The sequence below is a fragment of the Eulemur rufifrons genome, chromosome 7 (assembly GCF_041146395.1).
Source record: "Eulemur rufifrons isolate Redbay chromosome 7, OSU_ERuf_1, whole genome shotgun sequence".
NCBI lineage: Eukaryota > Metazoa > Chordata > Mammalia > Primates > Lemuridae > Eulemur > Eulemur rufifrons.
The window spans coordinates 210084531-210097514 of record NC_090989.1 but is presented as its reverse complement, the minus strand read 5'-3'; the positions used below and the strand labels follow the sequence as shown (position 1 = coordinate 210097514).

The 12984-nt window shown below is 42.3% G+C and overlaps 1 protein-coding gene across 1 annotated transcript in view; it reads right to left on the bottom strand.

The window, feature by feature from the left end:
• Window positions 1-2209: 2209 nt before the first annotated feature.
• SLC28A3 (solute carrier family 28 member 3) overlaps window positions 2210-12984 on the bottom strand; it is a 63223-nt gene continuing 52448 nt past the window's right edge. Inside the window, exons 13-19 of the mRNA XM_069476331.1 lie at window positions 12839-12969; window positions 11599-11767; window positions 10991-11188; window positions 6248-6329; window positions 5402-5500; window positions 5035-5155; window positions 2210-4441 (exon numbers count right to left, since the gene is read on the bottom strand). Coding sequence (XP_069332432.1) covers window positions 4315-4441; window positions 5035-5155; window positions 5402-5500; window positions 6248-6329; window positions 10991-11188; window positions 11599-11767; window positions 12839-12969 — 927 coding nt within the window. The 3' untranslated portion in view covers window positions 2210-4314. The remainder of the gene's footprint in view (window positions 4442-5034; window positions 5156-5401; window positions 5501-6247; window positions 6330-10990; window positions 11189-11598; window positions 11768-12838; window positions 12970-12984) is intronic.

The following is a 12984-nucleotide window of genomic DNA, read 5'->3' as shown; positions in this document are numbered from 1 at the left end:
TGTAGACAATTGAGTCTGCTAATGGGCTGGGTTCAGGCAGAACCATAGGGTTGTAGAAATTGTCTTCTTTGCTGACCAGGTTCTTGGGTGGGGGGGTCACAAGACCAGTTGAGTCAGTTCCTCGGTTTGGGCTGCTGGTCTGGGTGACTCAGCCATTCCACTGGAATGCGGGACCTGGAGGATATCTCAGAAACTACCCCTAGGTTTCAAAAAGGTGACGATATCCATGGAGAAAGCTAAGAATCTTTGTGACCACCAGGTATGTGGCAATTATAGAGAAGCAAACAGGGGACAGTGGCTAATTATCATTATTTTTAGCTAGGCCTGTGCCTTATTTTTCACCAGGCCCTTGCCACAGTTCTCACCTTGCACCCCTTTATCAACTTGTAAAGGAGGTTTCATTAATACTTGAAATATGAAGGAACCAAATAACTAAAATTTTAATTTAAATTTAAAAACCGATACTCATTACAATTATCAGAAAACTTTTAAGCATGGTTAGAACAACCTGGGTATGTGAATTTACTTTTCAACTTTAATTTTATGAAATCTAAATACAGATCAGGTATTGCCAATAAAAATTTAGTGTCTCAATTGAGATGTACACAACAGATTTTGAACTTAGTCTGATAAAAATGTAAAATATTTCATTGAAATAATATCTTCAATATATTGGGCTAAATATATTATTAAAATTAATTTTACCTGCTTCTTACTTTTTTAGTGTGTCTACTAAAAAGCCTTAGATTACTTGTGACTTGCATTATATTTCTATCAGACAGCATTGTGTAGGGATGAGGAGAAACTTGCCCTCTCCCCCCAAAAGTTCACTGAAAGATCAACTCACAATTAAGGCAGATTAATAAGAGAAAGACAGTTTATTTACCATGCACATGGGGAAAGTCACAGAGTGATTCCCCAATATCCCAGTGAAGTTCAGATATTTTTATACATGCCTTTTACAGGCCGTGGAAAATGAGGAGTATAGGTAATTCTGTTTAGGGGCAATGCGGGGTTGCCAGGGAGAATGAATGGATGAGGGAAACAGATTGACTTGTAAATTAACCCGAGAGACAGGTATGTTTTAAATGATTTGGGCCAAGTCTGGTTGCATTCTTGATCTTCTTTTCTGCAATACAGTGAGACAACAGGAAGAGGAAGGGAAGTCAATTGCCCCCTTTGATCTTTTGATCAGGTCAGTCCAGTTTATGCAGATAGAGGGAAAGTCCCCTCCAATGCTTTGTTGATCTGGAGGGGCCTGCAATTCAAAATACTCTTTATACCAAGCAGTCATATTTTGCTGTGAAATTTCCTGAGCTCCTTCATTCGGCATAGAAAATAAAAGCACCAGTACATAAAGTAAATATACACACAATGTTCAAAGTAGGGGGAAAAAAACTCCCTCGAAACCTATAAACAAAGTGAATGCATGCTCACAGAGGAATGATTTGATTAATACATATACGTAATATGCTATGGGCTATTATGAAACCTTTAAGAAGAAAGTTTTGCCAGTGGAATTGAAAATATTCACAAAGATTATGATAGAAGAAAAGTAATCTGCACAGATGTATATGTTTGTAAAATATGCTATGGCCTGAAATTGAAAAGTACAGAAGGCTGCATATCAGGTGATTTAACATGTGTTACCTGTATGTGGTGAGGAAGAGGGAAGCGGGAGGAAAGCAAATAAGAAAACGAAAGGTCTAACTTCCCTCCCTCTCTCAGTATGTATATTTCATTTATGTAGAATTGCGCGCGTGCGCGCGCGCACACACACACACACACACACACACACACACTAAATAGGGAGAAGGGAAGGACAGAGCTAGAAATATATAAATGCCTTGTAGGAATGCCCACGGTAGGTTGTCAACTGGAAAGAAGGAAGTTGAAGGTAATATGTAAACAGATTCACTCTATTTGTGTATCAACAACAAATCGCCCCCATTCTTTTATATGTTCACATAAGCAAGAAGAAGGGCATGCTCGTCAATTCAGTGATAATCTCAGGGGTGTGGTACTGCAAAGAAGTCTAGGGTGAACAGGCCGGGGAGAAAGATGTTTGGCTATATATACATATTTTTAACTATATATGAATATACATATACAACCTTCATTTTTATTGCAAATAGCTACTGCTCTTTATAATTTGAAAAGGAAATCTTAATAAAGAGGGTAGAAATTAAGTTTTTTGAAATAAAAAAAAGCAAAAAAAGCTCAAAGAGCTACAAATATTTAGTAGTGGTGATGACAGAAGACAGAATTTACAAATTAGTTGGCCAGAGAGGCACCCTAGAGGCAGCAAAGAGATTCTCTTAAAAGAGATTTTTGGGAATAAAATGGAGTAGAAAAATGCAAAGAGTTAAAGAGGATTAGAGAGAAAATAATAGCAATAGCAGATAAAGAACGGAACATACATATGAACATAGGGACTAGGCCACAGAGCTCCGCTGTGCCACACCACACCCCCCCCAACCCCCACCACGTCTGTGGAAAATTGTTTTCCATGAAACTTGGTGGGAGGGTGCCATTCGCCATTGCTGGCATCACTGCCATCACTGCCTGAACCGGCTGAGCTCTGCCTCCGTGTCCAAAATTGTCTTCCAAGAATCTGGTCGCTGATGCCCAAAATGTTGGGGACCACTGCCATAGGCTATTACGAAGTCTGACACCCAAATGGAGAATGAGGAAAAGGCATGGAGATACATGTTCCTCAAATAAAGTCTAAAGACTGAAAGGTCACATTGAGTTCCAAGAGAAATTAATACAAATGATTAGTAATTAGAAATAGCATATTGTACTTTAGGGATAAATAGTCCTTTGGGCATTTAGCCACCTCCTTCACCACCACCAAAAACAAAACCCAACTGTTTACACATGGATTTTTAAAAAAAATTAGTCTTGTGAATAGAAGACAAAATACAAACAAAATAAATTAGGTATTCCAAAACCTGTTTCACATTCAGAATCTCTTTCTTGTGAATCACCTTTTGACTCATTGTCAAATGAGTTTGTTTTCACACAATGTGGTCTTTATGCTATTAAGAGCAATGGTGATGAGCATTTAATTAAGAGTGCCCCACCATTGTCTCTGGAATTTTCTTCACAAACCCTGACACCCATTAGTCAAGTTTGATGCTGATGCCTTCTTGGTGGATGGAATTCCCAGTGGCTTTCAGATCTCAACTGCTTCTTACATGGCTCTTTGACTAAAGAGTAGCTGTTTTCCAGTCTTGTCGCTGGGAATGTATGACTGGGTTCTGCATGAACAGGCCCACAATTACGCCCCACGACAGGGTGACTCCTTGAAGGGAGACAGGGATACCATACACCCTTGTGGGATATCATATTATCTCTGCAAAATATTCACTGTCCCTCCCTGTGACTGGATAATTCATTTATGGTCACTGACATGCTAGTCATAGGACTTGGTTTGGCTAATGGAATGGTGTGGACATGAAGAGTGTCATGTCCTAGCAGAAGTCTTAATTAAGAGCCATCATATTGTCCTCCACCCGTCTTTTCCCTCTTTTAAGACAAACATGTCCCACGTGAGGGCTGCATCTTTAGTCTGGGTCCTGGAAATGAAGACAACATGGATTATAGTCAAAATTCACCGTAACAAACATGTAATGTTAGTGAAAAATAAAGATCTGAGCCACTGAGGTTTTGGGGTTGTTACTGCAGAATAATTTAGCTTAAGCTGACTGATAGAACTCTCTAAGCAGAAGGGATTTTAACCCTGCTTTTAGTATGGTCTGTGTATTCTCCTGAAGGACTCTGATTTCTGTAGGACTTCCTGAGAGTAGCCAATCAATAGGTGATGGATGATTAGTTTTCCTTCATGTGAGATTCAAGTTCGAGCTATTTCAGGTAAGCAAGGGTGCATGCAGAGTGACCTCACCTGAGATGTGTTTAAAACGAGTCCCCTAGACTACTTAGGGACTCACTTAGCACACTGAGTGGGTGTGGGTGAGTCATAGCCCAGTTGTTGGGAGCCACCATTTATGCCTGTATTCTAGTGAAATGCTTTGGAAATCTAAGGTCAGAAAACATCATTGGAATAGGAAATGATGCCTCATTTTGGGACATCATAGTAGTTCTCAGTAGGGAATGGGTGGGCTGGGGAGGAACAAGGAGGAGGAAGATGTTGGAGTTCTGAAGCGTTCACTCTTGTTTTTCTTCTTCCCTTGCAATTAAAGCAGATCCCATGATGGAAGTATCAATCTGTAGACAATATCTTTTTTTTTTCTTTCCAAAGTAGAAAATTCATTATCTGCACTCAGCGTTCCACTGGAGAAGTGGCTGGACTCAAAATGTATTAGGGATCCAACTGCAGTTAAACGTTGATGGATTCAACAATTTGCAGCAACCTTTCAAAGAATACAGGCTGTGGTTTCCTCCTGGGATGATCTCACCGGGACCCTTGGCAACAGTGCTGGTGGAAAGTAGAATGAAACAGTTAGTTGAGCCTTAGATGGCAGAAACAGTAGGTGAACAGAAGATGAAACATTAAAAATAGTACAGGACAGGAAGCTGATTTCCTCCCTCACATTCTGATTAGGGTGGGTTAAGGACAAAAGCACTGGGGACTTACGTGTCCAGGGACTTTTTCTGTTTCCTCCGTAACAAAGAAAGCATAGGACAATCCTAATAAAACACTTGACCATTAAGGTGGGCATCTGGAATGGAGATATCAATTCTCCAAATAGAAACTGTACAGGGTGGGGCTGGCTGACACAGGTCACTGGTGGTCTCTGATCCACCATAGCCCATCACCATGTTGTCAGGACAGCCTTGATCCCCTTGACAGGGAGGCAGTAGAGGGCAGGGGAGCAAGCTAAGGGCATGGGCTTGGTGGGCAGTCAGACCTGAATTCTGTATCTCCATTATGGTTAGAATTTCTGCACAGGTTCTTACTTTTAAATAAAGACAGAGTCAAAGTTATTTTAAAAAAGTAGATGGGGTCTTTAGGTATGATTTTATTAGTAGTACTGGAGTATAAGTAAGTTATAACCAAGAATATAATACCTGCTCAATAGATTTTGGCAACAAGACATCACTTTGGTTGCGTTGCTAGGTAAACTGGAGTTGAAGGCAGTCTCTAAAATGTGATGGCAGTTGACGTCCACGGGAGTGCTGGAGAGTATACCTGGAAGTGGGACCGAGTGCCATTGATTTTAGTAATTAAGGAAGTCACTGAACTCTCATTCTGTTGTTAGCTTCTCCACCACGCTGCACACATTTGACTTTACAATGTGCTCACAGGGGCTCTGACTCTCAGCTTTCTGCAGCAGCATGTGCTGCCTATGCAGGCTGGACACGCTGACACGCACCCCCTGCCCCCAAAAGCTGCCATCCTGTGGGCATCCAGGACACACAGGACAGGGCGCAGTACCTGCGATGCAGGCTGTCATGAAGCAGGCGATGGTCCCCGCGATCAGAGCTCTCACCGACCCTGAGGCGATGTCACGCTTTCTAGAAGGAGCTATGGATGCTGGGAAGCATAGAAGGAGGTATGAGATTAATGTTGAGGTTACTGATTATACATCAAATTCCCAGTCTCTCAAAATTGTTCTAGGGCTGAGAGCTCAGGTCAGTTGACACTCTGTCCCCCTCCCTTTTTAACTTAGCTAAGTGAAGTTCAAAGCTTAGTGATGGACTCCACATCAGAGAAGTTCTCTGGTGTGAGAAGAAGGGAAGAGGTTTGTCCACCAAAAGGCTCAGAGGTTTCCATTCTCCACAGAAGAAACAAATCCTAAGTTTCATCCAAAGGGCTCCCTCACGGCAAGGCAAATGCATTGCAAGGAGAGATCAGCTAATGAGATGATCTGCAGCTCAACCGTCATCATCTACTTCTATGTCCACAACAGACATCACTAATGAATCACAGCACATTTCCACTGAACTTCCCACTGGCACTCAGAATCCTTCTCCAGGTGGCCATTGCATTATAAATCTACTGGCATTGGCATGCGAGGTGAAGCCTGTGTGTCACCCTTGGGTAGGAAGAAGCAGTTGTACATTTAAGAAAATTCTTCCTGAGGTTAGCTTGGGTGTACAGAGGAAAACCATTTTGTAAAGCAGAGATAAAAAACAGACCCCCAGAGATTTACTACTGTTGCAGGGCTTTTTTTTCCCCTCTGACATGAATAACATTACAAAGCAAGATGGAGATCTAAAGTATGTTTTTTGTCACAGTATGGCTATGTCACATCTGTTGTTGAATATTCTTTTCACTTACTGAGTCCGCCGATCACTATTCCTAGGGAACCGATATTGGCAAAACCACAGAGAGCATATGTGGCGATTATCTCAGAGCGGATCTGTAAGCAAGCATAAACACATATGTGTACGCCATCTGACCCAGCTCAGTACATCCAACTGGGCTTCATCTTGACTGCAGAATCAATATTGACAAATAAATGCACAGTACATCGTGTCAAATACCCACTGCTTTTTAGACCCCTTATATCATCTCCCTGTAAATTTTAAGGGAGGGTGGAAAGGGGACATGTGCATTCAGAGACTCTACAAAGGGGTTGGGACTGGTAGCCTTGGCTTCTGCAAACATGATTTCCTGCTCAATGATAACTTTTAATGTTCCATATGACCCAACTACCTGCTATTATGTGCCAAGCACAGTACTATTAATAGTTGCTGGAGATACAAATTGGTCCCAGAAAGTATTCACATTACATTTACTTGACAAAGGACTTATTCCGAATATATAAAGAACTGTTATTTCTTGATAATAAGAAGACAAACACTCAAGGAAAAATGTATAAAGAGATTTAGATTCCTCAGAAAAGATATGCAAACAGACAAGAAACACATGAAAAGATATTCAGCATTGTTAATCACCAGGGAAATGCAAATTAAAACCCCAATGAGTTACCACTGTACATCCACTGAAATGGCTAAGATTTAAAAAGACCAGCAATAGTAAGTGTCGACAAGGATGTAAAGGAACTAGGCCTTTTATATGTTGCAGGTAGGAAAGTGAAAGCCTGTTTGTAAAACACTATGGCAGTTTTTTATCAGGTTAACATGCTTTGTCTGTAGGACCCAGCAATTTTTCTAGAAGAAATAAAAGCACATGCCCACAGAAAGATTGTGCATGGATATAACAGCTTTATTCATAATAGCCTCATGCTGGAAGCAACCCAAGTGTCCTTCAATAGGCAAATGGATAAACAAATTGTGAATATCCATAAAATAGAATGCTGCTTTGCAATAAAAAGGAAAATAATACATGCAACATGAATGCTGAGTCCATTTATATGAAGTTCTGGAATATGCAAAAGTAATTTACAGTGAAAGGAAGATTATTGCTGCCTGGTATTACTAGGTCTTGGGGATGAGGAGGGGGTTGACTACAAATGGCTGTGAGGGAAATTTTTTAGATGTGATGATAATGTTGTATATCTTGATTGTTGTCACGGTTACATAGGTGACACCAAAAATGGGCCCTTTATTTGGCATATAAGTTATAACTCAGGATATAATTCAAAGGTAATTAAGTTAGTAAAAAGGAAATTCTCCCATATCACAGGGGCTTCCTTACAGTCTGGCCATGGTGTGTGCCTGCCTTCCTCCGTGGCCCAGCTCTGACCGCCCTGTGGGGATGTCCAGATGCCCACTTGGAAGTGGGAGAATGAATAGCCCTTTCAAAAGGCAGTGAGAAGATGGAAGGGGAATTTGTGAAAGCACGCACATGGGCCTCTGGCTCAAGAGGGGCTGCTTAGGCCAGATACTTCTTTCTCGGTTGAGGGACTGGCTGTAGGAGGCTGGGAAGACTCAGTGCACTCTCTTGCTTGCTAAAGGCACACCCAATCTGCCAAAGGGGTCACTGGCTCTATGAACCAATATCAATGACCCCTTTATGTTTTTTATGATCCTCTCCCTCTTGTGATTTAGATTCTTGATGACCAGAACCCTGTAACTTTTAACTAACTACTTGATCTTTTGAGTTGTTCCCCAGAATCAGTGCAATTTCTGCAAGACAAAGAAGTTGAGATCCCGAAGGCCCCTGATGCCAAGACTCACCCTCCCTCACTCACCAGCCCCAATGTAGGTAGCCTCTTGTTAATTTCAACACAACCTGCCCCATGCATGTAGCCCCTCCTTAAAAGCCCCTACCCAGCGTTAGTCAGGGAGATGATTTGAGGCTGCTTCCCCTATTCTCCTGGATGATGTCATTGGCATTAAAAATTCCTTTCTGCCTTGGTAATCCTTGTTGTCTCAGTAATTGGTTTTCTGTGAGGTGAATAACTAGACCTAGGTCGGACCCCTTTGGGGTTCAGTAACCAAGGTACCCACGAAATTGAAGCAATCATCTTCATTTCCAATATCCTAAAAATTCTATGATTAGGTTTAAGGAACATACCAAGCAAATGCTACACTCAAAAGTAGCAGCATCTTTTTTTTTCTTTCACTAATGGGATTTTTGAAAGCTCACATTCAAGACTCAAGTGGTCACGGTAAGTTTTTTGTTGATTCTGCGGCCCCTCTTCTCTCTCATGGTTTCTGAGAACTTCTTTGTTGATGTTTTCAATCAGTGTGCATATAGCAGGCAGGAAAAAATGTCAAGTATTTGTGCAGTCCATCGTTCCGGGAAAAGCTGTTCTCTTCCCTCATTTTCTAGTGCTTTTCATTTGGTTCAACTGGCTTCAAAAATAGGCATGCTAATTAAGAGATCGTGGGAGAGAGGTGGCATAAAGGGCCTGAGTGTCCCCTTTTCACTTCCTAGGGCTCTGTGGTAAGAGAACGTACAGATGTGGCCAAGATCAGTTTTGTAAGAGAAGGAGGAGGCTGGGATGATTGCACTTTGCCTTTGCCCACAAATGTGCAAGATTATATGATGGAGAGATGCAGTGCACTAGGAAAACATTAATAATGCACCCTACAATAAGTTCTCCTTGCATAAAAGCAAAGATGTGTACAAGCACGGTCACTGTAGAACTACCTCTAATTGTAAAAAATTGATAACAGTGTTTATCAGCAAGGGACTGGTTAAGATGCATTACCGTGTGCTGTACAAGAGAGGGCTGTGTCACAGGCACTGATATGGGAAAGTATCTGAGACCTGTTACTATGTGCAAAGGGCAAGACTAAAAACAGTGCACACAATATGCTCCAGGGAGAAGAACTGGGTGGCAGAGAAATAACGAGGGTGACTTACTTTTCCCTTTATACCTTTTGGACCTTTTGGATTCTATACCACTAGGTATTTCTATACCACTATGTATTACATGCAAAATGAACAAGCAGGCAAGGTATTATCTTTATAAAGAGAAGACGATGGGATAAAGGGCTCATTCTAGGTACATGGGTGCTACATAGAATTCTGCCTCTTATTTTAGATGGAAGTCAGTGTAAACCTAACTCAATGGATATCCCTGGAGTCTTACTCATGGACCCACATGCTAGGCTTCGATTGTGTGGTGCTGGTGGGGCACCCTCCCCCACTTGTAGGTTGGTAAGCAGAAATTTCTGGGACTCATCTGCATGTTGTTGGTTGGAAATCAGAAATTTGGAGAAACAAAATGTTTTCCCCATCATGACTCAACAGTGGTAGAGGCCGTTGAGCTCCTATTTCCAAATGTCCTTTGTGTGCCTGCCTCGGTTGGGCTCACCCCCAAGCCCAAATCAGCTCTACTGTTCTGTCTGTACCCTCTTAATAACCTTTCCACAAAACTGCTTAGCACTGCCAAAATCAAGAGCTGGCTCTGCTCATTAACAAAACTATTCTCTCCCGGCAACTGGCAGTTGGGGATAGAAAACATTTCACTTAATTTAGCCTATTGTTTACTTTTGGCGGGGAAACAAACTGGTTTTGGTGGCATCTAAACAATGAGGATAATTGGCCGAGCTCCACTGTGAGGTTAGTTGAAGAATGAACATGTAAGAGAAGGGAGATCTACAGAGCCCCCGTTTATATCAGATGTGTGGGTCAAAATGCCCCTGACTGTAAATCACATATCAGGCCTCTCCTGGAGCAGCTGCTACATCTGTGTGCTGCATGGGAGTAAATCTGCATGTGGGGTCTTCGGGAGGTGGGGAGGAAATGCTGACGCTGTTCAGGGGTGAGCGGTCTCAATGCCTTGGGGAGCATGCTATTTCTCCCTTTTCCTTTTAAAACCAAACACTGGGACACTAATTGCCAATGGGTTGTTTCGGTGAGTAATGGTGGTGGCCAGGAATGTTCACCATTTCCCTAAGAGTTTCCATGTTCTGTTCTTCAGGGAAGAAAAAGTTGGAGACTCAACTGCAAACACGGCCTCCCCTGAGTTCCCCCCTCCCCCAAAGTCCAGGCAGATGTGAGGCTCTCCTTGCAGGCCACTGACCTGAAGTACTGATTTAAGTATGGGTGCTTGTCTCAAGGTTTTCAGATCACAGACTCTGAGCTTTTTCTTTCCTTCACCCCCTTGGAGAGTAGTGATGGTGTCTTGCTACCTCTTGAGGATGTCCAGGCACCATGTAGCATTTAGGCAGTTCCTCAGAGCTCACAGAACACTTAAGCAGGAAGGGAGAGGCCTTTATGATTGCTGGACTCTTGGCCCTATGCAGGCAGGGAACCCGAGTCCTGTTTAGTGCTGTGACCTCAGGACCTAGCACGCTGCACATAGAAGGCATTTGATGGATATTTGTAGACTGATTCCTATCCCAGCTCCTGTGACTCTGGGGCCATGCCCATGTCCTCCAAAGTTATCACAGTGATAAATATTAGCTGTGTTTCTCTACACACACAGACACACGCGCGCGCGCGCGCACACACACACACACACACACACACACACTGATTAACTAAAAGTCACGAGGTGCTATGTACATTACAAGCTCCATGAGATGATGGATTTTTGGTTTGTTTTGTTCTGGCATATCCCAGGAACCTGGCACAGTACCCAGGACCCACAGAGGCACATGCAATTGACAAATGCACGTATGTGATGCAGTGCACTGAGAAATCAAAAGATTTACTCACCGACATGTATTGCTGCACACCATTCACAAATCTGGGTCCAGCCTCTTTCCTCAAATTGATCAATTTTGAGAGGTGCTCATACGCCACAAATTCATTGAAGAATGTCTTGTAACCTATGAGTTTGGCAACCAAAAAGCTGTCCTGCCAGTCCACTCCCATCATGAAGGAGAAGGGCATGAAGATGTAGGAGCATATTAGCTACAAAAAGTATTAATAAATACTTGGTTAGAATAGTGATTTGTTTCCAGTTCTTCTGCCTCATCCCCAGGAACGGGAATGTTCCTGCCCCCTTTGTCTCCTTGAGGCACAGAAATCCCTTCGCCTCCCCTTGCCCATCCTTATCCAGCGGGAGTCGAGGCTGGAATCGGGGCATTTGAAGTAACCTGTTTTCATGGGGACAGGGTCAGGAGAGAGCGACTATCTCCTGGGGGACGGAGGGTGATAGAGGCAGAGGAAGGGGAGGGGAAGATGGGGGACAGGTGAGAAGCTTCTACAATGTGTAAGAGTCCACTGCGGGTAGCCCGGGAAGGCTGCTCATAATTTTTTTCTTTTTAAACCAAAGATAGGTGAAAAGAAAACAGAGGGGCAGAACATGATAGGAGCATTACCTCAAAACTCAGCTGCGGGTAGTCAAACATGTTTCCAAACCAGGACAGGGCTGAATTCACAAACGACAACAGGGCCAGGAAGGCGATCAGATTCACAGCGATGTTTGCCACCAGAGGGATGGACGAGGACGCTCCCTGCGTCGCAGCTTCTAGGAGATTCCTCGAATCCCTTCGTCAAAAAATAGCGATTCCAGAATTACCAAGGAGTTGTCAGGAGATGGACATTGTCTTTGCAGAAATGGCATCATCAAAGCTCATTTGGATGAGAGACAAAATCCAGGCTCATGCCTTGGTCAAAACACTCATCTGAATCCCATGAAATCAGGATGGGGTTTCTAACTGTTGAATATAGGAGAGTGGTATATGGGTGTTTTGAGAGTGTGTATAATAAAAAATTGGGAAATGATAAAAATATTACAGATTTAAAAGTGATTTTTATTAAAAGTAGCTATCCAGGAGTATTTATAAAATATTCATGGCGTAAAAACCAACAATTCAAGGCAAGCCTGTACATCCACCTCATTTAAGAACTAGAACGTCTCCGTCACTCGTGAATCCTCCCTGGTCCCCTCCGCTCCCCTCTAATCTTAGAGGTGCCTCCCTAAAATATGTTTATCTTTTCTTTCTTTACAATCTTCCTGAATGTCTGTATCCCTAAGTAATGTATTATGTAAATCTCACGTTTACTAACTTTGTAAGTGGAATCATTATGTATGCTTTGGCAACTGCTTTTTCAGTCATGGTTGACTCTATCTACAAACAAGTTGGGTGTGAGTTTCAGACACATGGTTGATTAATTATGTTATTTAATTAAATACTTTTGAACACCCTAACCTTTAGTCTTTTCTACCCTTCTTTCTTTTTCACAAAAAAAGGGGGCAAAAGAAAATGAACCGGTTGTCTTAGTACATGAGAAAGCTCCACAAATGGTCATCCTATGGCTTTGCAACCATCTCAAACCAAGGGTCAGTGAACACTAAGCTATAATTACACACACCGAAATAGCTTTACAATGAACAGATAAGGAAATGTATCCACATTCAGGTATTTAGAAAGGTTTTCCTCAACTGTTGAAACAAGATTTTTTTTTTTTTTTTTTGGTGAAGTTTAAATAGTCATTGGGAAATTAAATTTCTACCATAATTCACTGTGCTCTCTGGTTATCAAATTTTTGCTGTATTTGGGATCTGGACTTCCCCGCCCCAACTTGTGTAGTCATTAATTAATGTGTCCCACTTACCCATTTTCCATTTTCATGGCATTCTTGAGGTTTATTTTAGGTTTTTCCGTCTCAGGCCAAAAGAGCTTGGCAGCAGCCAGTGATGCGGGGGCCGACATAACGGAAGCCGTTAGCAAGTGGGAGGACGGGATCTGTAATTTCAGAAG